At 36.6% G+C, this 27109-nt stretch overlaps 1 protein-coding gene across 2 annotated transcripts in view; it reads left to right on the forward strand.

Annotated features, from left to right (window-relative positions):
* Positions 1-26289, forward strand: part of Metap1 (methionyl aminopeptidase 1) — a 51514-nt gene extending 25225 nt beyond the window's left edge. Inside the window, exons 3-11 of one of the 2 annotated variants that reach the window (XM_074041414.1) lie at positions 3931-4043; positions 5014-5074; positions 9229-9320; positions 10234-10317; positions 13306-13444; positions 15161-15292; positions 18154-18297; positions 22069-22134; positions 23048-24669. In XM_074041414.1, coding sequence (XP_073897515.1) covers positions 3931-4043; positions 5014-5074; positions 9229-9320; positions 10234-10317; positions 13306-13444; positions 15161-15292; positions 18154-18297; positions 22069-22134; positions 23048-23085 — 869 coding nt within the window. In that variant the 3' untranslated portion in view covers positions 23086-24669. The other variant, XM_020174900.2, reaches the window with a different exon arrangement.
* Positions 26290-27109: the final 820 nt, after the last annotated feature.

The following is a 27109-nucleotide window of genomic DNA, read 5'->3' on the forward strand; positions in this document are numbered from 1 at the left end:
TTTTGGATTTAAACTATTTGAAGTTCACCTCTACTTTTGGTGTTTAATGTGGTGACATCTTTTAGGAGGTATTCTCTTGGATATTTTGGGGGTGGTTTTCTTCAATGGGCAAGTCTAATGTTCTCAATCCCCTAAACCTTTGGGCTGTGTTGGTTACAGATAGTCCTCAGCAAGCCAGACCTGTGTCTTTCACATTCTAACAAACTGACCCCAAGTATATGGTTGTGGGTAACAGTCCTAGAGGAGGGAATGATGTGGGGAAAGTGATCGATCTCCAGAGCCCAGGAGTATACGAGAAAGGCATTATGGGAAAAGAGTGTTGGAACGAGGGCATATTAAGAGATAGCACTTTATGCATTTGATTGCCAGGTGTGGTGGTGCATACCTGTAATCCCAATACTCAGGAGGCAGAGGCCGGAGAATTGCAAGTTTGAGGCCTGTCTGAGCTATATAGAAGATCCAGTCTCAAAAAAGTAAAAACTAAAAAGAAAGAGAGAGAGAGAAAACAAACAATAATGAGATAATGTTTTATCAAGTAGATCTTGTCATGAAGGTAATATCCTCAGGCTGTTTTTTTCTTTAAAGTGTAGTGTATGTTGATGTCTAAATAAAGATGCATGGGTTGTATCTATGCTCCTGTGGGATAATGGTCCATAATTTTGGTTTTAATGTCTTAGACTGGTTTAATATTGAAGAGAATTCTTATGTAAAATGGGAAATATTTCCTTTTTTTTTTTTTTTTCCTGGAAGGAATTATGTAGAATTGGTATTATTTCGTCCTGTTGTGATAGAATTCACAAGTGAAAAATCTGAGTCTGGAGTTTCGTTTTCTTAATGGTGAAAGCTTAATTTTTTGTGGAGGCCTTAGGAAAACTTCAAGTGTGAGTTAATTAAATGGCTCAGATGCACAGTTTATTTTTTATATATGACAGTGAAGAAGACCAGATTGTAAAGCTCTTAATTAAAGTCACATAATGGTGATCTTTGGGTACATAAGCTCCACTGCCTCTTCTGCAGAGTATACCTGGGTAGCATTTCCTTTTCATCTTATCTGTAAAAGTTGTAGCATTTCACATTACAAGACTATAGTATTTGTACTGGTTAATGATCAGTGACACATTCAGTGTGTTTCTTTGTCCCCCATTTTCCTGAAGTAAAAGATGGAAAAATTTGATAGTATCTTTTAAATAGCCAAAAATATGATTTAAAAAATTCTATTAGAAAAAAGAACCAATAATGCTTTTTCTTCCGTTCCCCTAGCCCTCCACACTAAAGTGTTTAATTTTTTTGGATTGCATAGAGAAAGTTATGAAATGCTTCTGAATTGGGTTCATCAAACCTTTTTGACCCTGGATTCCTCTGAGCCTCCCTTCTAGAATATTGAAGCCATGGTTTGTCATGAGGACAAGATAAGCAAGTCCATGTCATCTCTGGAAGAATTGAGTCAGAATTTTGATCTGAAAATCCTGTTCCAGGCAAGGCTTAAACATGTACAATTATTTTATGTCAGCTGTCGGAGGCAGCCTGATGAAACCTTTTAAAGAATAAAGCCTGGGTGTGATACACTTTGGGACAAATCTTACATGAATCAGATATACTTGCCACTCCTGTATCTTACTTGAGCCTGTTGCATTGTGAGGTTTGAAACACAGCTTACAGGAGTTTACTACAATGTCCTGTGCTTTCACGTTCATTTAAAAAAGACTAACTGTGGACTTAATTCAGATTTATTAAGGGGTCTGCTCTGTATCTAGCATAATCCTGAAGGATTCAGATCAGTTGACCCTGAAATGTACCCTAATTTAACTTTTCAAGTGTAAGTATGTTTTACTTATACTTCAAAAGTATGAATGAATTAAGAGATTAGATGAGAATTAGCCATATTTCAAACCATTGCTTAGGTAGCTTTTGGGTTATCTTATTTGTTTGAGGTCTGCTTTCACTTTTCTTTCCCTCTTCTTCCTGCTTCCTCACCAAAAGTATGTTCAATCTAAAGCCTGAATCTTACATTGTTTGTTTGTTTTTGAGATAGGGTCTCACTCTGTAGCCCGGACTGGCCTCAGACTCTCCATCCTCCTGCTTCAGCATTCTGAATTCTGGGATTACAGGTATGCACCACCATATCCAGCAAAAGGCTTTTGATTGCTATTCTGTTCTAGGTTTCATGAAAAAAATATTTTTGAGGTTCATGTTTTTAAAATCACCTGGTGCATTTCATACCTAAAACAGGCCTCAGTTGGCTTGCATTCTGAACAGTTTTCTGTAATGGTTGACCCTAGTAGCAATTTTTGTCCTGGGGTGATAGTTTTTGTATTGTCATCAACATTCACAGTGGTGTTTTGAACTCCAGAGGGGAGAAAGATACTTAAAATTCAATAGCATAGTGAAACATTCTTTTCTCTTCCATTGTTTTTAAGATAATATAAATGTATTCTCTTCCAAAGTAGTGTGAATGGATTGGCTGTATTTTTGCATTCTTGTCACTTGTGCCTCAAGGGCCTTTCAACATGTAGGTGGCCTCATGTTCCTAGAGAGTACTGGTCTGGGAGATGCATGCTTTTATCACCGCCCATGTAAACACAGTATTCAGTTTCCTCATCTGTAAACTAAGGAAGTCAGGTTCTCTCTAAAACCTTTCTAGCTTAGCCTTGCATGATTCCATCCTCTCCTGAATTGTATATTTAATGCGTTTATATATTGTTTTTTATGATGCTGGGAATTGAAGCTAGGACCTCACGTAGCATTTCATGTTTTAATAGATTGTTTAAAAGAGGAATTTTAATTTTTCTCATATACTTCTAAAATTAGTTCAAAGTCTAAATTTCAAAACCCATGATAACTTGCCAGTAGTCAGAAAAGATGTATGTTGGTGGGGCACGGGCCAGTTCTTAGTCCAGGAGGGATTTGCGTCCTCACTGTTTAGAGTCCTAGCTTAGCAGTTTTATTTCACTTTGTGGACAAGATGTGTGCAGCCAGTGTGCCGACATCAGGTACCGCACAGGGTCTGTGCTATGTGAAGAGTATTCTTGGGTGCATTTTAGTAACCACAGCATTAAATATTAATAATTAACACAATAGTGTATTTGTTCAGTTTTCTAGTGAGTTTTAAGTAACTTTCAGCAAATTGCCCTTTGCCTCTTTCCTGCCTTCTTCTAGTCTCCCCTTCAGAAAACCAGGCAAATGATGGTCATTTTAAAATTTCGACTTCAAAGTCACTTACGAATTAAGTGGGAAATTACCATTTTTAATTTTAAGGGTTTCTTTTGGGGAACTGAAGAGCCTTTTCTTTTTTTGAGATAGGATCCCATTAGGTAGAGTGGGATGGCCTCTAATTTGTGATCCTCCTGCCTTATTCTGCTGGAATTACAGGTGTGTGCCATCACAGTTGACTTCATATTTCATATCTTACAGTGAACTTCCTGTAAACGGACATTGTAGTGAGAACGTGTTTAGCATTGAGAAAAACAGTTCTATGAATGTTGCTATTCAATACTGTGTGCAAATGTGTAATATGTTTAGATCAGGTGATCCCTCCCCCCCCAAGAAATTTAGATCTTATTTGAGGACTTTTTGTGTGTGTGTATTACTGGGGTTTGAATTTAGGGCCTCACTTGAGCCACTGTGGCAGCCCTGTTTTGTGTTGGCTGTTTTCAAGATAGGGTCTTACTTTCATTTTTCCTGGGCTAGCTTTGAAGAGCGATCCTCCTGATCTTTGCTTCCTGAGTAGCTGTGATTATAGGCATGAGCCACTGGTGCCTGGCTAAGTTTTAAGTGACTTTGTTAGGGTAGGGTGGAAAGTTTTCTGTGTGAATTTTTGTGCCTGGACTGTCTGGCTTTCAGGTATGCTGCTTCTTAGGAGCTTGACTACTGAAGTATTCCTTTCTTTCTTCTCCCTGTTCTTCTGACATCTTCCATCCACTTACCTTCCAGAAGATGAAAAGGCAAAGCGAGAAGTGTCTTCCTGGACTGTAGAAGGCGACATTAACACTGACCCATGGGCAGGTTATCGATATACTGGTAAACTGAGACCACATTATCCACTGGTGAGTAAATGAAGTAATAAGAGTTTAACATTCTTTTAAACCTGTTTTCATTTCATACAAGTGGGCTTTTTTTTTTTCATTTTCTTTTTCTTATTTTTGGTGGCACTGGCGTTTGAACTCAGGACTTTACACTTGCTAGACAGTTATGCTATACTTTAGCACTCAGCTAGTCCTTTTTGCTTTAGTTATTTTTCAGATATGGTCTCACTTTGGCCTGAGCCAGCCTTGGACTTTGGTCTTTCTGTCTTTGTTTGCTGAGTAACTGGAATCACAGATGCACATCACCACGCCTGGCTTGTTCTTACAGATAGAGTCTCACCAACTCTTTGCCTAGGTTGCCTAGCTGCCTCAAACTACAGTTCTTATTATCTCTGCCTCTTATTTTTTGGTCTCTTGAGACAGGGCCTCACTATGTAGCCCAGGCTGGTCTTGAACTTGAGATCCTCCTATCTCAGCCTTCTATGTGCTCGGATTTTAGGCATAAGCTACAACACCTGGTTTAAGAGTTTTAACATAGGAATTCACTTACATTGAAATCTGTTTGCTATTGTTAAATGTTTAAATTTTCTTTATTAAATAATACTTTTTGTAAAATACTGAATTCATCTTTAAGAGATTTTGAGAAATACTAATCCTTCCTTGCAGAGATAATGGCTAAGAACCTGTTGGCTGTATTTAGAGAGATTATTTTTGTTGTTGCTATTAGGTTGCCAGTTTGCTTGGAACAACACAGGCGCAGTGTGGTCTGCATCTAATCATGAGTTACTGATGCCTTGGCTACTCTTCCCCTTTCTTAAACACGCAGGGTTAGCACTGGGAATGTGATAGGTATCTATTACGGTATTTAAGGCATCAATTAAAACTTTCCTCATTTAAAAACTTTCACTTGAACATACTTTTCTAGTGTTCTCCCCAGTTTTATTTTCTTTACTGGTTAATAGGTTGTGACTATCCTCTCTGATGCTTTTAGATGCCAACAAGGCCAGTGCCAAGTTACATTCAAAGACCGGATTATGCTGATCACCCTTTAGGTAAGTTCTGCTAGGCTGTCTCCATTTGGCAGTGTGTGGGCTTGGTGGCGATTGTGAGAGAAAGGACTGCTGTTCTTAGAATGTTTTTAATGCTGGGCTTCTAATACACATATTGTTTTTAAGTCACATTAGTGTATTTAAGAGAATTAAAGATTCTTTCCCTTATTACAAATCTATCCAATTCTGTAAACATTGCTTATGTAGCTGCTATAAACATATATTCAGAATAATAACTGTATTTTGTATTGTTAAATGAACTTCTTGATGGAGAAAAAAGCAGTTCCGATTTTATCATGTCCTCTTACCTAAATTAAGGCAGATTGTGGAGGCCTGAGTGAATGTCTGACTAAATAATCTGCACTGTAGCAACGATAGAACTACTAGTAGTAATGGTGGTGATGTGGTAGTGATGGTGATGAGGATGATGATGACTTTATGATAGCATCTTGTGGGGAGCAGATTATAAGAAGCCTATGAGAACTTGACATGAGCACAGTTGTGCTCAATGATCTACAGGCTGAGTTTGGCACAGCCCCAGCCACAGAAGAGAGCAAGAAGGCAAAATGCAACACAGATGCTTTTCTTAAGTTGTTTATGTTAGGAGAAGAAGAGAGCAGGTTTCTCTTTTTATAAGTCACCCCCTTCCTGAGAACTGTTGCTTCACCTCCTTGTTTACCATTGGATATAAAAGACTCGTTGAAGGAGGACAGGGTTTTTTGATGGGGAGGATTGATGGAAGGGTTTTTGATGGGAGATTTTTTGATGGGGGATGGATTGATTGGTGACCTGCGAGGGGACTGCCGTAGAATGACGCTGCTGCTGCAGAGTTATGCTAGAAATTAGAGGAAACATGGGACAGTGCAAGTCTGAGGACTAAGACTTTAAGAAAGCTAAAGAGAAACATGGGACTGTGCGAGTCTAAGGAAAGAGACTTTAAAGAATAGAAAAGAATCAAGGTTTTAAAGAATTTTAAAGGAGAAAGGCCTGAAAGAATAGAGAAGAAAAGAAGCAATGAGGTTGTTGTGTGTCTCCATCTGAGCACCCAGTACACCTGGCCCCAACTTTCTTCATGTCTGTCTTCTATCATTTGTCCTTTCTGTATCTCCCCTTGCCCCCAGTTAGGTCAGCAGTAACAGAGCTCATGAGAAAGCTTTCTACAGCAACTGACACATAGTTTTGCTTAGCTATGTGTCAGGCACTGTGCTAAGTTCTTCCAACAGTTCTGAGATAGGTTCTGTTGTCTTCTTCCTGTTACAGATAATGGTAGACATGCAGAGAACGTAGGTAGTTTGGAACACAGGTCAGTGGAGTAGTCTCTGACCTTAAGCCTGACACAATAGTCCATTTTAAATTGGCCTATGTGAAATTACTGATTTTGCATGTTAAAAATGATTGAATATCAGCAATTTTCTGTGTTTTTAGAATTAATTACGCTATTGTTATTCTTATTTCTTTCTTTCTGTTTTTTTTTTTTGAGATGTTAGGTATCTTAAGCTGGCTGACCTTGGGCTTGGGGTCCTCCTGCCTTTGTTTTCTAAGATATTGGAAAGGAGCCATGTTAAGTTCTTCTGTATATAATTTTTAAATTTAGTTAAAGCCATTGTTACAGATAAATTGAAAGAAAACACAGTATGAATGACAGAATACAGTTGAGGACGTCTTAATTTCATTCTCTGTTTAATATTTTAACTATAGTATTAACTTGTATTTTTAAAAATAGACATGGACAAGATAAATTCTAATAAAATGTTATGTAGTAAAAATTAAGTGTTGCTTCTTAGTGGTAATTACTATTACCCCATTTATGTACAAAAGAAACACAACATGCACACCTTTTACCTTGCCATATTTCTTAGTACATTAATAAATCTTGGAAATACTCCATAGGAGCCCATATAATGCTCATTTCTCTCATTTTGATGAAACTTCATTATGTGGCCGTATCATCTGTTAAACCAGGATCCTACTGGTGGACATTTCGATTATTTTCAGGTTTCTGCTTCTGTTACCTTGCTCATAGTCACTATTCTTGTATTTACATCTTTGTCCACATGTGAGAGTATTTCTTGAAGTTAATTGCCTAAAAGTAAAATAGTTTGATCCAAGGAGAATATACATATATATATATGGATTTTGAGAGACATTACAAATTTCAGAGCTTTTTGCCAGTTGTTACTCCTGTTAAATACATACAGGATGGCTCTTCTCTTATATCTTCCTCAGCATTGTGTGTCACCAAGCTTTATGGTCTTTGTTAATCTCAAAGATGAAAAATGGTATTTTACTGGTATTTTAGTTTATAAATTACTAGGGTGAACATCTTTTCCTATGTTAAAAGTCATTTGAGTTTTCTTTCCTTTTGAATTGTCAGTTCATATCCTTAACCTTTTATTCCCTGTTAAATTGTAGTTTTTTTTTTTTCAATTGATTTATAAGTGTTCTTTCTAATGCATACCTTGATGAATGTGTTAAACATTTACTTTTTGGTCATTACATTTGTGACTTTCAGCATTCTCGCATAATAAAAGTTAATCCCGTATTATTACATCCAGTCCATATATGTGTGGGTCTATTCTTGATTTCTGTTCTGTTTCACTGACCCATTTGTCCAATCATGTCATTGCCAAACTTTTAGTTATTGTAGCTATTTTAATATTTGGTAGGCCTTGTCCTCACCTTTTCTCTTTTCAGAATTTTCCTGGCTATTTTCAAATGTTTGTTTTTCCATGTAAAACTTATAACCAGCTTGTGTTGGTTCCTAAAAATATGTTCTTGGCATTTTTTGTTGGGATGTTATTAAATTTATAGATTAATTTTGGAAGAATCAAAACCTTGACAATATTGAGTTTTCCTATCCTAGACCAGGGTATGTTTTTAAGTCTCCTTTTGTTTCAGTCATGTTTTTTAGATTTTCTTCCTGAAGTTCTTTCCTTCTTATGTTCATTCTGGGTACTTTTTGTTTTTAGTTATTTTGAGGATAGTATCTCTTGTAGTGTTTAGCTTAGTGTTTATATTGTAGGAAAGTTACTGATTTTGCTGTATTTACCTTATAATCTGCCACCGTGACAAGTTCTTGTTTCTATTCATTTATCTGATGAGTCTCTTGCTCTTGGTACGTGAAATTGACAAAGATTTTGTTCTTTACTTAAAAAAATGTTCTGTGTCTCATTTCTTTCTCTTGTTTATTACATCTGCTAGTTTTGACGGTGGGCATCCTGTCATGTTGCGTCTTGGTTTGAGATTTATATTTGCCATACTGACATGGTAGCTGACCACGTATAAGAGTCATTTTTCTAGATGATCACCTACTAATACTGAGCTATTCCTGCCTTCTGGTATGAATCTCACTTAAGTCATGGTGGTTCTATTTTTAAATTCTGTTAAGTAGTATTACATTTGGAATTTTTCTATCAGTGCTTAGAAACAAGATCACTTGGTTCATCATCTCATTTTTTAGATTTTGAAATAATTATTACACTACTTTTATTTCTTTTTGTATGTAAAACTTGAATTAGACTAATTTTATTAATGAAGATTACTAAGGCAGTGTTTTCAGACATTTTCTTCTGTGACCCAGAGTGATCTACGTATGTGTGTGTATAAATTAAAAATAAAACATTTCACAGCACTTAACTTTGGTGTGCAATGGAATCTTTCACTTTAAAATAAAATGTTAGTTATAGCCTACTAGAAAATTATAAACTATAGTTTGAAAAACAGTGACTTAGGTTGCTGTTTTCTGAAAGATAGTGTAATTGATTCATTGTTGGTAATTTGATGCTTGCCTCATAAATATGTAGATACTGCTTAAGATAATCATGAAAGCAGTTTGTAAATTGTGTGGTAATATCCAAGTTTGATTGTTTACTGAGCTTATTAACACACTGCCTTGCATATAAATAATCTATAAATATTGATTAATTTCTGATCTAAAAATTTCTTCTTTTGAATTCTTCCTTCAATTTGTTTAACAAAGTTCCTTTTCATTTTGAAAAATACTCTAAATAAACTAACCTGGACCCTTCCAAAATGTGAAATAGCATGGTGTGAGATAGGGAGACTAGACTATTACTATCTACCAGTATTATAATTGGGCTCATAAATTCTGTATCTTTCCATTTGTTTTGGTTTTACTTACTTATTATCCATTCCAGGAATGTCTGAATCCGAACAGGCTCTTAAAGGTACTTCTCAAATTAAATTACTCTCCTCTGAAGATATTGAAGGGATGCGACTTGTATGTAGGGTAAGAGTTTTTTTTAAAGAGGTATTTTTCCCCCCATGGGGTAGAACATGTTTAAACAGTACTTAGATATAAATCAGTGATTTGCTAATTAAAAAGGTATCAAATGTTACATTGTAAGACTGTGCCTAGCCATACTTTAAAGTACTGTTAATAATATGTAATTGTATATAACAGTTGTTTCTACTTAAATAGCCTATTTGGAAGTTAGTATGCCAAGTAATCTGTATTTGATGGACAGTCTGTTTCTTTTACCTATGTTTACTTTTTAATGAGCTAGGTTTTTATGATATTTTGTCATTTTACTTTCACAAATGTCATAACACAGGACCAAGTTCAAGGCTCACACAGGGGTAGACTAAAGATCTGTGAAATACTCTGAAGTGTGGTGGTAATGAATGGTATTTATTAGGCAAAATCACATGCTTATATTTTCTAAAGGAAAATAATTGGAATACTGATACTCTTCATTCAGAAGTGATCCTTAAGGATTTCATGCAACACTTTAAAAGTGGTATGATACTAACTTTTTTTTTTTAATAATTAGGAGAACTTTATATGCCTTTCACTTATTTTGCTATGATTTCTTGAGGAAATTCATTCATCTACTCTTTTACTGTCCTCTACCTTTCCCCATTATGGAAATGTGAGAAGACTCAACCTGTATCAGTTGATTACATATACGTTTTCATGTACAAGTCATTCAAGCTTACTTGTTAGTAAATAAGCTTAAGCCCAATTTTAATATAAATTTGTAGTTTACATATTTACAATTTATGCTATAAGTTTGTAATGTTTCTATATTCTATATAAAAAATTTTGAAGGAGAAATTTTACTAATTTTCTGCTAAATCGAAGACAGTGCAGAGTACAGATTTCTTTCTTTTTGAATGTACTAAGTTTTCCTCTTTTACAGCTTGCTCGAGAAGTTTTGGATATTGCTGCTGGGATGATAAAACCAGGTGTAACTACTGAAGAAATAGATCATGCTGTACACTTAGTAAGAACTTCACTTTTTTATTTTGGAAAAAAAGTCACATTATTAGATGTTTCTGACTTAAGTTCTAAATGTCTAAAGTAACTTGGTTAAGCTGACTTCAAAGCAAGTTTTTGCTTTGCTTGAAATATAGAAAGCATTCAGCAACCATTATTCTATCTCCAAGTACAGTCTGCCTTGTGGATCTTGGGCATCTGTGGATTCAACCAAGCATGAATTGGAAATATTTGGGGAAAAACATTCCATCTGTACTGAAATGTATAGACTTTTTTTCCTCTTGTCATTGCTCTAAACAGTATAGTAACTATTTATATAGCACTTACACTGTAGTAGTATTATAAATGATGTAGAGATGATTTAAAGTATAGGGAAGATGCGTGTGTAGGTTACATGCAAACACTACAGTATTTTGAGTATCTACAGACTTTGGTATCCAACACTGAGGCGTGGGTCCTGGAATAAACCCCCCAGAGATGCTTAGGAATGACCATATCTGCGGTCCTGTATGGTGGTGCTAGTAAAATCCCCATTTAGGCCCATTTTATACATGAGGTCTGAGGTGAGCTTGAGGTACCTTGTTTCTGAAACCTCAGTATTTTGTGCAGCTTTTATACAATGATTAATGTTATTAGTGCTAAATAAGTCATGTTATTATACATTTCAAATATTCTGGAATAAAGAATACAACTTCTGCCTGCAATCCTAGCTGCTTGGGAGGCTGAGATTGAGAGGATCATGGTTCAAGGTCAACCAAGGCAAATTGTTCACAAAATCGCATCTCTAAAATAATGAGAGCAAAAATGGGCTGGAGGTGTGGCTTAAGTGGTAGAGTGCCTGCTTTGTAAATATAAAACCCAGAGTTCAAACCCCAGTACCACCAAAAAAAGAAAATAATAGTAATACAACTTTCAAAACTAGATTAGTAAAAATCAGTGTTTTCTTTCATATCCATAGTAACAAGACAATAAACAATATGATATAGGAATTTTTTTTTTTTTTTAAACAGGGGATCTCACTTGGGAGCTCAGGCTGTTCTGGAACTCATGACCCTTCTGTCTCTGCTTCCCAGCTGCTGCTGGGATAATAGGCCTGCACTACTGCACCTTTTTTTTGTTGTTGTTGTTGTTGTTTGTTTTTTAAAGAGAAACCTTAGGTCTTTCATAGATGAGTGCATATATTTTATGGCTAGATCATTCACAAAAGAAGAGTGTCAGCCAATTAAATCATAAGGAAAATGGATTAAACCTGTTCTGGTAATCAAACAAATGCAAATTATAAAGACCTAGTAAATTAGTATTTTAAAGATGTTTATGTCTATTACTTACATGGTGAGGATAAAACTGATACTCTGGCAACTCTTTTGCTTGGTATTGTTAATGGGGACAACCTATCTGAACAATTTTGAAATTATGTCTTAAACTGCAAAAATGTTATAATTTTTTAAATTCAGAGTTTTATAAGTCTTGATTTGGGGGTATTAGTATAAAATGTGTGTTAGTATAAAATGTTGAGTATGTAGTAAGCATTTTGAGTGTTTGCTACGGCTAGGTGTTCTTTCCAGTGCTTCTTTCACTGGATTAGATTTGTTGATTTAATGCCTCCAACAGTCTCTTGAGATAGGTGCTAGTATTGTTTGCATTTTTGACAAGAGAACTGAGGAGGAGAGATGTTAATTGTCTGGTGTCATGCAAATTGTAAGTGAAGGAGTTGGTGTTTGCAGTCAAGACAGCCTGGTTCTCTGCTATTTATATGCTGAGAAGTATAGAAGTATATTCTAGATAAGGGAGAACCACAGGAATGTAGTTATTGGTAATAAGATTTTTATTAATTGAGGAAACTTCAGATTAAGATTTCTACTAATAGTGAAGTTGCTAGTAAAAGTACGTATAGTTCACAAATAGTGTTTTATGCAGCCTTTAGAAAATTATTGACCTGAAGACTGCAACACCATGGAGACGGAGATTACATGTGCTGTGATTACCACTGTGTGAAAGCATCCAAGTAGAGTCAGCCTTGTTACGGAAACCAGACCATTTTTTTAGGACTCCCTTTGTTGTTTCACTGAGTATAGTGATTAAATGTCTCAAGAAGTAATCTATCATTCCTTAATTATGCTAGTATTCAGTTTTTGGTTACAGGGATATAGGCTTATTTTTATAGAAGAAATTATAATTACATTAAAAGTGCTTATTATTTACTTTAAATATTATCTTTTTTACTTAATGTCTTTTACAAGGAGTATAGTTAATTGTAAGCAGAATCTTTAAGCCAGGTATGGTGATTCATACCCTTAATCCCAACACATTTTTTTTTTCCTTTGGTGGCACTGGTGTTTAAACTCAGGGCCTTACACTTGCTAGACAGGTGCTGGTACCACTTGAGCCACTCCATCAGCCCTAATCCCAGCACTTGGGAGGCTGAGGCAGGAGGGTGCCAAGTTTGAGGCCAGCTTGGGCTGCATAGCAAAACCCTGTCTCAAGAAAATGGGGGTGGAGGGGAGAATCTTCATATTTGTTTATATTTGTAGTATGTGAATTTGCTTTTTCTTTGCTTAAATACCAGCAAACTAGTTTGCAATACAGTGTTATCTGACTGGCATTAACCCTGTTGTATACTGTTGTAAGATCTACCAGCCAGGCATGGTGGCATATGCCTATAGTCCAAGCTTTTTGGGAGGCTGAGGCAGGAGACTCACCTGAGCCCATAATTGAATACTGGCCTGGGCAAGATAGTGAGACCATTTCTTGGGGACAGTCTTCTTTCACTCTCTCTTTTCATATATATATATGTATATATGTGTATATATATGTATATATGTGTGTATATATATATATATATATACACATACACATGCATATATATATTAAAATACTCAATAACTTCTTTATAATAGCATTTGTCAAACTTTTTAAAATTCTGATTCATTGCATACAGGTTTTTTTTCCTTTTGCACATTTCAGATTGTTTTCTTTGTATTTTAATTTATTATAGGCATGCATTGCAAGAAATTGTTATCCTTCTCCCCTGAATTATTATAATTTTCCAAAGTCTTGTTGTACCTCAGTGAATGAAGTCATCTGCCATGGAATTCCAGACAGACGGCCTTTGCAAGAAGGTGATATTGTTAATGGTAAGAAATATGTAAGTGTGACTTTTGTCACCGTAAACAAAGAAAACCAAGAGGTTTTGGGAATCTGTTAGTGACTTCCCTTTTCTTCACTTGCTTCCTAAACTTAGGATTTTTTCTGTTTGAAACTTAGCATCACTCTAAAATCTGTGGAAATCTCTTTTTTAAATGGCTGTGTGCTGCTTTTAAGGTACATCTAGTATGACCTTACAGCATGTGTTTCTTTACCACTTATCTCATATATCATTGGTAAATAGGTGAAAAGATGTTCATGAAATGTGACAGTGTTATTGAATCTAGTGGAGCTTTTTTAAGTCCACTAATGATTTTGAAGAGATAAGGGCAGGCTTTCTTAACAGATAAGAGAAACCCTTAGCAATATATGAAGACCTTAATAAAAAAGCTAAAAATCTCACATAATTGAATGGAGTGACTTTAAAGACTTCTATACTGTGCTGTCTTAGAAGTTGCATGTGTAGAGGAGAAACTGCAAAAGCATTTCCCTCTGGGGTTGAAAAACAGTACTGATGAATAAGGTTCCACTAGAATGGTATTTTGAATATTGTTGAAATTAGTCTTTTTAGAATTTTTGTTGTTGTTGAGACTGGGGTTTGAACTCTGGACTTCATACTTGCAGAGCAGGTGCTCTACCACTTGAGCCACACCTGCAGCCCATTTTGCTCTGGTTATTTTGGGTATGGGGGTCTAGTGAATCCCACGTGGCTGGGATTATACACATGAGCCACTGGTTCCTGAGTTTTTTTTAGGATTGTAAAGGAATCCAAGGAAGCATGAGTTCAAGTGCTAAAGAATGCACAGAATGGACCAAATGTGATGCTGGCTGTGAATGATAGTAGAGAGTTAACTGTAATGCCATTTTTATTGTAGTTGGTACTGCTTTAGTTAGGGTGTCTGTAGCGTTCCATAAGTTATGAGGCCAATCCTGTTTTTCATACAAACCTTGTTTTTTTTTTTATGTGTAGTATGTATGTTGTGCTAGAGCCAAAACACCTGGACTGCATTGTTGTAAGTTGATAGACGTCCATGGTCTAAAAATATTCATTTAACATGTTCTCTAGATAGGCATTTAGTGTTTTGTAGTGACACACCAGTAATACATGGGAACAAAGAGAAGGATGAATGTTCACAAATAAATGAAAGGCAAATGAGGTTTTAAAAAATAAATGTGGAGCAGTGTAAATTTTTTTGTAATTCCCTAGAAGGAGGAAAAAGTTTGTTAAAGATAGAAAGTGAAAAGTAGTAATTTTCTATTTAATGTCAAAATGTAGTAAAGTCCTGAATTTAATGAATTTAATGTTAATAACCCTGGTTACTTATCTTGCATGATTGTATCCTGAATGAGTTTTTTTTTTTTTTTTTTGCGGTACTGTGGTTTGAACTCATGGCATCACGCTTGTTAGGCAGGTGCTCTATCACTTGAGCCATTTCACCAGCCCCTGAATAAGTTAAGTTTTTCTTCTGCCACAAAAGATCTATTTACTCTGAGTCTAAAACACTACCATCCATCTTGTTTTGTATGGCCATATTTCTTTTCTCCACTTCTGTTAGGCGGTAACTGTATATCCACTGTGTCTAATTTGAGAATGGGGAAATTCTCTTTTTCATTAAGTTGCTTGATGTTGTTATGTTGAAAAAAACTTAAGTTCTATTTTGAAATGAAAATAGATGTGGTCTTCATATTTGCACTTTGTTTTGCAGTGGACATCACTCTTTATCGCAATGGTTATCACGGGGACCTGAATGAGACGTTTTTTGTTGGAGATGTGGATGAAGGAGCACGGAAACTAGTGCAGACCACATATGAGTGCCTGATGCAAGCCATCGATGCAGGTCAGTCTCAGGGCTGGACCCCCCTTGGTGCTTTTGGGCACTGATGGACTGTCAGTCATAGTGACAGCTGCTGTGCGCCTGTCCCTATCAGCTTTGTCTCTTCCTTCTCTGAATTAGCTTTAGATTTTAGCAGTTAATGGGTATAGAGATGATTTGGGAATCCCTTAATGGGGTGGTCCAGATGATTGCTTAGCATCCTCTGTCTTCCGTTTCTTTGCCTATTACATGAGGAGTGTGTGGTTGATTCTTCAGACAATTTTTTATTCCACATTTTTATTTGTTCAACTACGCAAGCAGTATGTTCTCATTATAGATAATAAAAACAAGATTGAAGATTTTGAGAGAAAAAGGAATGTTTCTCCCTTACGTTTGCCTGCCTTCTTTGCTTTTCATCTCACTTCTTGCTAGAGGTATCATTGTTAACATTTACATTTTTTTCTCTTATGCTCTAAGGCTCACACAGTTATGTGTATGTTTAATTAGATTAGGCAGAATCATAGTATTTATAATATTCTGTAATTTGTATTTTTTCACTAGTATCTTAGACATCTTTCCAGATTAGCATATGTATCTGCATACTTAGATCTACCTCTGTCTTTTTGTTTAGTTTTATTTTTCCTTTTGCTGTTTTGGGGACTGAACCTAGGGCTTCATATTCTGGGCATTTGCTCTAGCACTATGCTACCTCCCCAGTCCCTGCCTTATTCTTTTAATGAATGTGTATTACAGTATTAATATTTTTCTAACTTTTACCCTACTGGATTTTGGTAGTTTCCAGGTTTCTAACTAGGTCAGTATTACATAGAGGCACAAGTATCTCTGTAGGAATTTTCTCAGGCTGTCTTTGTTCATACAGATTATCCAGCCTTTTCTGTTTACTCAGTACCTTATAGGGATGGGAAAAAAGGAAAGGCTCATTGTAGTTGTTAACAGATTACTAATGAAAGAAGAGTTTGAGGGCAGTCAGTTTTCCAATAAGATCCATATCATTTGACTTTTATTATCCAGTGTGTTATCTCTGCCACCATCCTCCAGTCCCCCCAAATACTTTGACATATTATGAACAGAATATTGAAAGGGTAGAATTCGTTGTCAAATCCATACTTATCTCTAATAACATTGATATATTATTTTCATAGTTTTTAGTTCATTTTAAAGTGAGTGAGATATTTTTACTAATTTATATAAAAGTTGGATTAGTGAAAATAACATCAATATGTGAATTTTTTGTTTTTACTGATTCACTGTTGATTATTTGAAAACTTTAATATTCTAGGAATTATTCTGAGATAAGAACTTTAGTGTTTATCCTCATTGTGTTTTAAATGACTTTAAGGGTTTCTGTCAGATAATATGTTCAATGCTGCTATCCTTTTTGCTTCTCTGTGAGTTGATTGAAATAACCAGACAACTGGGTGTTGTTTTACAAAGGCACATGACTAGCACTTGCTAAGAAGCTGCCAGAAGCTAGAGTCTTCATAGTAGTAGTCAGGAAAGAATAAAAGTTGTTTGAACTCTGGAAAGTGCTGTTGAGACCACTGTGTATGTCATTCTTGTCCCTTCCTTTCCATAGCTTAAAAATACTCATTTAATGTATTCTTCACCTTGGTATAAAGCACTAGATAGTTAGAAAAAGTTGAAGTTAACTTTCTAGAGTAAGATTTTTGAATGCACACATTAATGGCATTTTGGGCCTGGTAATTTCTTAGAGGGCACTGCCCTGAGTATTGTAAGACACTTAGCTGTATATCTGGTGCCTATACAATAGATGGCAAAGTGATGACCAGAAATGTCTCCCTTGGGATCGAAGTTGTCTCTGATTTGACAATTAGGGAAGAATCTCCTCTACCACCCTCTGTCCTTATTGTTGAATGGGAGTTATGCAGCGTGGCATATTGTGTATTCACCCTCTTCCCCCAACCCAAGGCTGATAGGAAGCCTGGATATGAACAGAAGAAAATTATTATGAAAGTCAGCACAATTCCTCAAAATTGGACACTTTTCCCTCCTGCCAAAAACGTGAAACTGGAACACATGGTTTAGGGCAAGTGAAAATATTAATTAAAATATAATTCCTTGATTGGATGGGGAAGATAGGGACCCCCTGGGGGAAGGTTGTACTTGAACCTCTGGCACAATCAGATAGATTGAGTAAGAGACTGCAGGGAGTTAGAGGACTTCCAGAATCATGATTCCATTGTTTAGGAGTCTGGCCAATGTCTGTGGGCAGGTCATCTCCTAGGGTCTTAGTGCCAGGACAACCTTAACAGCAGTGAGAACCTCTTTTTTGGTTTCGGTTTTAGTCAGAACAGTTCTAGCAGTTATAATCAAATAGCACTAAGTATATAGTGAAAAATACCATTCTATATGCTAGAACCTTTTGCAGAGGCAACTACGCATAGTTGGAGAACCATTATAGGAGTAAAGACGCTCAGAGGGAGTAATTCTTTCAGAAGTTGACCAGACTGAAACTTGGGAGAAGTCAAGTGGCTTTTGTCCTGGTACACTTTAATCTCTCATCTTTTCTGCTTGTGTTAGTGGGACAGAATGGAATAGAATACGTGACGTTAGGGAATGATTTGAGGACAAATGTATTTTCCATTTGTTGTTTAGTATCTGTTCTTAGGTGCTTGTCCCCGTTCCCTTAATACTGCAAGGTGTCTATCCTCCTTTTCTTACATTGAAAGATAAGTTGCTGGTTTGAATCACTGCTTTGCCATTTACTGGCTGTGTGGCCTCTCTGTGCCTCAGTTTCCTCATCTTTAAATTCAGATGTGAAGGCACATGGGTCTTTGGCACATAGTTTTTAATTAATTGTTTAGTAAGTCTTGCTCATTGTTCTGACTCTTTTTCTCTTTCAGTGAAACCTGGTGTTCGATACAGAGAACTGGGAAACATTATTCAGAAGCATGCCCAAGCCAGTGGATTTTCAGTTGTTCGAAGCTATTGTGGGCATGGAATCCACAAGCTTTTTCATACAGCCCCCAATGTGCCTCACTATGCCAGTAAGTACTATCCAGAGATTTGATTATGACTGTTTATTAAACTAATATTCAAACATAAAAGGATCTTCTATTTTGTATTCCTTAGAGTAATATATTAACTAACACCAAGATCCCCAAAATGTGTACTTGTTCAAACACAAATCAAGTTCAGGTCTCCATAGTCCAAAGTAGGTGTTTGGTCACTGCGGGGTGAGGTGGTTAATCTGTGAGTCAGGCTCTGTCCTTTTCAACCTGTGGCTTTCAGGTAATCTTGGGAGTTTCCTCCTAGCTTGCAGATAGTACAGAGGAAGGGCAGAAGCATGGAGAGTTATGCTTGGGAGTTTTAATGAACCAGCCTTGCAACTGGTGTAAATCACTTATGTTTGTTTTCTAATGGCAGGAATTCGGTCACGTAATTATGTGTAACTGCAAGGGAGGTTGGGAAATGTAATCTAGCTGAGTGCTCTGGAAGAAAAGTAAACTAATTTTGGCAAACAGTCAATAGTCTGCCATAGGTCTTGCCATCACTGTCCTGATTCCTTGGGTCAGTTCATCTGGTTTGATGTGACGTCTTAGCACATGTCAGATACTATATTATTTATTGGTATACATAGAGGGTAGTGAACAAAGTACTTTTCCTCAAGTTGAAAGTTGTGTGTTGGAATAACAAATGAAGTGTAAGAATTAATGTGTTCCAGAAACCATTTCTTTAAGCAATCAGGCACGTGCAGGAACAAGTCTGTTATTTATTGTCTAAAGTGAAAGATACTTACCATAAGTGACCTAGGGAGGAATTTCACTCATGTGTGCACGCGCACACACACACACGCACATATGCGCGCACACACTTTGAGCAACTGCTTTGTTAACACTGTCAATGGTCAGTCATCTCCTTGTGTGAAGCTTATCTGAGTGTTTGTGTTTTGGGCTAGCAGTAGGTATTGCCAGATGCGAAGAAGGCCATTCTGAAATAGTCTGACTTCATCCATGGGAGTCTTCAGAAACATTTTGGAACAGAAGAGTGTCATGATGAAGCTGATAGTTTGGGAGGACTAATTTGTCATGATGTTTAGCATATATTGCAGGTGGAAGCTATTTAGGATCGTTGGCCTGTTGGGCATTTGTTGCTGTAGTCCAGGTATGAGGTGGTAAAATCCTAGACATGGACAGTTGTGAAGAGAAAGTGAAATGAGTGAGAAACCTCTCGACAAAAGAAGTTGAGCAGCCTCTATAGCACAGTACCTGATGTGTATCAATAAGCACTCACTAGCAGACCACATCATTCTGTGAATCATGCTTTAAACAAAACTAGCAACAGAAAACAAGTAGCTCACTTCATTCCTGTCTGTTAATCCTTGTGATGACCTGAATATTCCCTTTCACAGAGTGAAAGTAGCTGTCTTCATTACTGTGTGTGTGTGTGTGTGTGCGTGTGTGTGTGTAACAAAATGTTTAGGGGAAGGAATGAGAAACATTCCATCACAGAACTGGTTTTGGGATGGATTAGAGAGAGGGAGAGATACTAAACAACTAAAAGAGGATAGGTCAGTGGTGGTGGCATCACAAAATTTGGTGCCACTGGTATACAAGAGATACCACCTGAGTTTCATATTGAAGAATTTAGTTACACATGAAAAACAGTGCTGCAAAAAGAAGCAACGACCAGATATACTTCGTCTTATACATTTGACATATTTATGAAAAATCAAGTGTAAATTTAGTTTATATAAAAAAGGTATATTGTGATCACTTAGGAAAGTGTGAAAGGTAGCTGCCGAGGGTTTCTTTTTTTTTGGTATGGCAGAGATACTTTTTGAAATATAAGTAATCTCTGCTTTGATTTTTAACTATATTCTTAATCCAAATGAAGGAGGAACTAGGAAATTGTTGAATAACATCCTTTCCACTTTTTCTAATGTGAGAAGTTCTTATTAGGTGAGTTTATTTGCTTCTAATTTAAGTCATTAATAATGAAAATAATGATTAATACCCTGCATTTATAGTATACATTATAATAATTCTGTGAGATAGATGATAGAATTATTATCTATTAATAATAAATAATAATAATTATTGTTATTGGCGCAAATTCTTAAAAAGTACCTTCTGCAATAGTAATAGTCCCTCAGGCAATTCAATATGTTGAGAAACTAAAACTTTGAAGATTGTGAGAAATGAGTTGTAACTCTTCTAGAATGATCAATCAGTGGCAGAAACAGGAGTGGAATGTAGATTTTCTACCCAGTAGGCTCACAGGTAGCTTAAATTTCTAGTAGCTACATTAAAAAAGTAAAATGTAAGAAATACAGTTATTTTATTTAACCCATTACACCCAAAATTTTAACAATCAGTATAAAAATTTATTGAGCTATATAATCACATGCTGTTTTGTTTTTTGAAATTTGCAGTATTTTACACTGAAAGCCCATCAGTTCTGCTGAGCCATTTTCAACTGCTTACTAGCTGCATGTGGCTGGTGTTACAGTGCTGCTGTATTGGACAGCACAGCTCTAGAGTTTTTTTTTTCCTCAAGACATTTCTTTTTGGTATCCCCAAGGGAATATAGACTTATTCTTGTTTTTGTAATAAGTTACATATCATTTTGAGAGAAAGTTTTTGAGATTACAAATGGAAACTCTAATATATTCATTTTTTGCTCTTGGGGGTCGGGGTCCATGTGAGATTAGATACTAGCTTTGGAATGTGCAGTGAGTATGTCTTGGTAAAAGCTAAGATGGAGGAAGGCAGCAGGATGGCTGGACCTCAGGAAAGGTGCAGGAATGTGTATGTGTGGGTGAGGTTCCACCATACCCAGGAAGAGTAGTGGTTAGTGATGAGCCTCAGAAGACATTTCACCATTCATGGAGTCAGGTCCCGACTGCCTGCCAGCACCTCTTGGAAATGCTTATGTGTTTGCCATCTGGTGGTCAAACTGAACAGTGCTGCATTCATTTAGCTGATAACTAAAAATGGAATCAGTTCTTGTCCTTTCATTTTGAAATTTAAAGTAGCTCTACATTTTTGTCTAAGATTGCCTAAAAAGACTTATTCCTATTTTAATTTTTTTGGCCCTTTTTGGAGGGATGTAGGTCTGTACACTTTAATTCATGATTGTCTTTTGATGGTCCTATAAATACTCTCATACTAGTGAAATTGGACACAAAACCTAAAAAACAGTATTTGGAGGAAAAAATGCAATTTGTTTTCAAATAGAAAGGAATTCCTCTTCAGCATTTAAGAAAAGAGGCTTGTGTGCACAGGCTTTATTCCCATTTAAGAAGGAGAGAGAGATAACTTGAAAAGCTTTATGAAAGTTGTATATTTGTTTCTAGAGGCTCTGTCCCTATACACAAACACACTCCCTTCACCCAGAGAGGTGGGAGACTTATGGCATATGAAATACTTGTCATTCAGACTTCTTCTCTACATGGACAGGTGATGGCGATCTGCTTGGTTTTGTCATTGCATTTCTGATCTGCAGTAGAATAAATCATGGCACTTTTCCTTTTATTGAAGTGATAATCATATCTGGAACCCAGCCTATATCTCTAAATCTCTGTATTTTCATGTAGAAAACATAAGCAGAATGCAGTGTGCCTAGAATAATATCTGACCCAAAATAGGAGGCTGCCTGTATATTACTGTTTATTGAATGGCATACTTTAAGAGAATCAGAAGATAATTACGATCACTGATGGGAATGTAAGTTGCTCCATACTGTCTTTTGTGAGCTATTCAACAATATGCAGTTGGCTTTTGCTATTTTTTGACACTTTTTTCCTTTAATTTCAGAAAATAAAGCAGTTGGAGTGATGAAGTCAGGCCACGTATTTACAATTGAGCCAATGATTTGTGAAGGTGAGAAAAAAAAATGATGCCGTAACATTTTTTGAGTTTTTATTTGTTTTTGGTTACTCACCAAAACAGTTTAATTCTGCTTGCTTCCTTTTGCTTCAGTCCTCCCTGAGAACGGAACATTGTAAGGGTTGCCAAGAAGTTGGTGACTTTCCACGTAGTAATTGTCCTGGCTGTCGTTTTGCTGAGGCACTTGCATGCTGATCCCTCTTCATAAAGATCTTGTCAGAGGGTGCAGTGTCATAATTAGGAGCCTGCATCAAGCCTGTGTAGAAATTCTTGCTTGATGTGGGAGGGGTAAGACGAGGAATGAACGCAGGGAGTGTTTGTTGAGCCATCCGTTTTGAGGCAGGCAGAGTTAAGATTTAACTCTCCACAGTTTATGAGGAAGGTGTTAACCCCATTACACAGAGGAGCAAATTGATCCTCTAATAGGGTAAGTTGCTCAAGTCACTTAGCTGCTTATGAGGCAGAATTTGTTAACTCTCAACTCAGAGCCACGCACTGTTGTCCTGTGGCATCACGCGTTGTGAGAAAGCATAGCACAGGTATACATAGCTTGGGCAGCCATTCTGTCTCCATGTTCTGATTCCCTGTGACAAGCTACGGTGGTGGCTTTGGTGTTATCAGTAGGGCTCATCACTGAGGGTGTGAGAGTGATTTTCAAATAATAATTGGGCTGTGCATTTTTCTAGTTCTTTGTTGGGTTTAGTGAGGCAGAACTAAGAGCCTTTTTTTAAATTTGAGATAAGGTCTTCCTGTGTAGCCCAGGCTGGTCTTGAACTTGCAGTGATCCTCCTGCCTCTGTCTCCCGAATGCTGGGATTACAGGTGTGTGCCACCATGCCCAACCTGATCCTTCAGTTAAAGGATCCTTCTTCTCTGAGTTCTTCTGGTCTTTTTCTAACCTAATCTAGGGAGTGACTTCCATATTCTCTTACAAGTGAGCCACTAAATCCAGCCCACACCAAGGGAGGAGGGTTCACACAAGAATGAGATACTGGAAGGTGGGTATTATTGGAGGTCATTTGAAAGTTGCCTTTTTTTTTTTTTGGTGGTACTGGAATTTGAACTCAGGGCATCATGGTTGCTAGGCAGGCACTCTGCCACTTGAGAACCTGATTTTCACTGCTTTTTCTGTAAAATGAAAACTAATCCTCATCTTGTCAACACCCTAGGGATGCTATAAGGAGTGCTGATTTATATTACATAAAGTACCCTGTGTGCTGTAAGCACTGCACACATGTAAAGGAGTATTTTTGTATTCTTTGTGAAATAAGAAAGTTCTGGTTATGAGCGCTCAGTTGTAAAGTGAAAGGAAAAAACAGAGAAGTATTGTGAATTATTGTGGTCACATATTTTCATTAACTGGCATCTGGCTATTGAAGTATAATGAAGTATTTCCAGGAGTAAGCAAACTGTTTTCTATAGAGCTGATTCAAATTGTCATCAAATTATAACAGATATATTTCAGGGTAGCTCAACTAGGTTAAATGTCAGTACTGGAATGGAAAATTTCAAATCCAAAGAGAAATTTCCTCAGACTAGTAGTCAGATACATTTGAATTGACATTCTATGAAACTTGATTTATCAGGTCACTGTAAAATCAAGTAGTAATATGTCTTAAATCGATTTTATGTAAAGCTCATTGCACTGAAAAATACATTGATCTTTTGGTGTTTGATGAATCATGAGCTAACTTTTTTTAAGCTGTTTTATATTTTTTTAGCCTGGGATTTACATTACAAAAGTAGGTTACACTTCACTATGAAGTTTATATTCTGGTATTTGTCTCTTTGAGTGTGTGAAGCCCAGAAGTAATATGTTTCACCTAAGATTACTCAAAATGGAAAACATACTCATTTTTTTTTTTTTGCCTCTAACTTTTAAAAAACAAAGTCTGTGAATACGTATTTTTATTGTAGTACCCAGACTTGCCTAACTCTGCCTCAGATTCTCTTGGGCTTTCCCTCCATCCTATCCTCAAGTGGTCTGTGCTCATCTTCTACCCTCTCCAGTTACCTTCACTCCTTTTCTCTACTTCATTCTGCCTCATCAGATTTTTCTTAGCCTTGTGACAATCCTTATTTCTTTCCGATTGCAGGGATATTGTGCACAAAAACTCCACAGTATAATCTGTTGCCAATATCTGACTGTGTGCCTGCTATTTAAAAAGCCTATCAGGAGTTATATGAATAATTAAAGTACAAATGTTTTCATTATTTCTTTCATCATGTACACTAGCTATAGTTTAGTCAGATGCCAAAGTTATACCAAGAAAGACCTACATTTATTAAAGTTTTTACTTATATTTCTTTGATGAGTTGTATCAATTTGTTTTCTTAAAATGAAATCCAGTGCCTTTATTTTGGAAATAAATCTTGATTTGATATTGGGAAATACAAAAAATGTACAGTTGTAATACATGAAGAAGTTTAAACATCATTACTTGATTGATATTAAAGCCAAAATGAAGTTTTCTTCTTAACACATACTTACCTAGAGTTTATTTAGAAAATTGAGTGATCAAATTGAGACTGTTTTTGTTTATTTAAGGTGGGTGGCAGGATGAAACCTGGCCTGATGGTTGGACCGCAGTGACGAGAGATGGGAAGCGGTCTGCTCAGTTTGAGCACACCCTGCTGGTCACGGACACTGGCTGTGAAATCCTAACTCGGAGACTTGACAGCGCGCGGCCTCACTTCATGTCCCAATTTTAATTTCTCCTAAGATGACACAGCTCAATAATACTTTCTTATTCTGTGCATTTTATTGAGAGTACAGAAAGGAAGAGGCAATTTTTTTAATCACTTGTTTTGTTTCAATTATAAAAAGGACTACAGCATTTGGTGTGTGTCCTCAGCAGCTTGTCTTGGGTCTATAAATGCTGAGAAGAATAAAGGAAATATTGCTCATTTCCTTTCATAACCCCCCATCCCAACTCTGCACACCTTTTTTCTTATTTGCCCCTTGAGCACTTTTACTTAAACTTGCTTTTTGTTGCTTTTATCACTGCCACAAACCGGCCATCAGGAGCCAGCTGCTTTCCAGGTGAATGTTGAAGATGAGAACCCTTGACACTTTAGCAACACATGTTGCTGCAGATTTTTTTTATTATATATGGAAATATATATGCATACATTTTAAACTCCATATACATAATTACTGAACACTATGTGACCTTTGGTTTGGGTTAATTCTGCTTTGACGGTTATTTGCTGTCATAAATGGATCCATAGTTTGTAGTGATTTAATTCCTGGATGGGAATTGGCCCCATGCTAATTACTTACCCTGTTCTTGTGTGTAAGGAAGCACTCACTCAGTGAGACTTTCTCTCCATTGTGGACTCTGTTAGTGAATGAATGTGTTAAAATTCACTTTGGAAGGTTATCAGTCTAGTATGTGGCAAAAATAGCCCTGTGTCCAGCCGTGACTGGCTGTGGCAGGGCACTGCCGTTTCAGACCTCCATTTGTCAGAAATGGGAGGAGGAAAGCCCCTCTTCTTCCCCTTCTCTTATTTCAGGGTTGTACCTTGGGGATGCTCAGAGAAGGGTGTTGGTTGGGTGCACTGTGGCAGATGATGGGGAAAGAGTAAGTTAGGTGGGCTGTGAGCGACTTCACATTTAATAACCTGTTAGCAATGAAAACGGAACTTCCTTGAGTACTGTAACCTTGCAGTAGGGATGTTGCTGTCCTTGGTATGTTGAAGTACACCTCACCTGAATGTAGTTGAGAGCCTCATTAGAAATGACCTCAGCTGCCAATATCTATGTTCCTTTCAGCAGTTGTCCAAATAGATGTGTGTCCAGTGAAGACATCAGATCCTAAAGTCACTGTCATTTAGAATATGCTTGATCGCTGGGTATTTTGATGACTTCCTTGTGATATAATTTGATGCCGCTGACACATTACACTTGTAAGAGATCATCTTTCCCAGAGTGCCTCAGACCTAATTGCTTTAAGAGAATTATGATAATGTTTTCATTACTTTTATTATTTTAATGATTTAGTAAAGTGACTGAATCTGGTATAGACTTCTGGGGGTATGTGTGTGAAGTTTTTATCAAACTGTAATATTTGTGAATGGAATGCCTTGTAATACGAATGTTAATATAATGTGTAAAGGGAGATTAAAAGTTTGAATTATTATCCCACCATTCATCATTAACTTTGCTGCATTTGTTTGGGATTTCAGAGGGAATTGCTTGAATGGCGAGGCTGATTTCATAATCTGTAATAAACTCAAGACCATTTGAGTACAAATACTTTTCCAGGCATAATGGCTACACCATAATTGCAGTATTGTGTTTAATCCAGCAGAGTGCAGCACTTGAGATACAACCATATTTTTGAGAGTATATTGAACATTTAGGGAAGCCTTTTATGTTCTGAAAATGGAATTAACAGTGTGGATTTATTCAGTGTCATTAGGAAATATACTGACAAAGTCTAGTAGGACAGTATACTTGCTGCTGCTGTTGCTTACCTCCATTTGGGGAATTTAAAATTTTTTTTAAACAGTGTGGGCTGTAGTCTTAATTACATGTATTGAATTACAAATATGTATTAGATTTAAGTGACCAAACATCTACTGCCATCATTCTGCCACCTTCTTTACAAAATATTTCAGTGTATTAACATTTTTTTTTTTTAGTGTCTGAGATTGAACCCAGGGCTTCATGCATCTCCAGATATATTAACGATTAAGATATACTTTTTTCTTTTTTTTCCTGCTAGACCTCCAAACCCTTTGGAATTATAATTTAAAAGAAAGGAAATGTGTTTGTCATTATTTTCATTTTATGCCTTTTACAGATAAAGTAGTGAGACCAGGATCCCTTCGCCAACACCTTCATACCAATGGCCACCTGTGTATCTAAATGAATAGAGGAGGCTTAGGAATTTGTTTGCCATCGTAGCCTGATTCTTCCGTCTGTTTTCTGTTAGTGAGTTTTCATTTGGTTTGGTTAAAATTGA

This window comes from Castor canadensis, chromosome 9 (assembly GCF_047511655.1).
Source record: "Castor canadensis chromosome 9, mCasCan1.hap1v2, whole genome shotgun sequence".
NCBI lineage: Eukaryota > Metazoa > Chordata > Mammalia > Rodentia > Castoridae > Castor > Castor canadensis.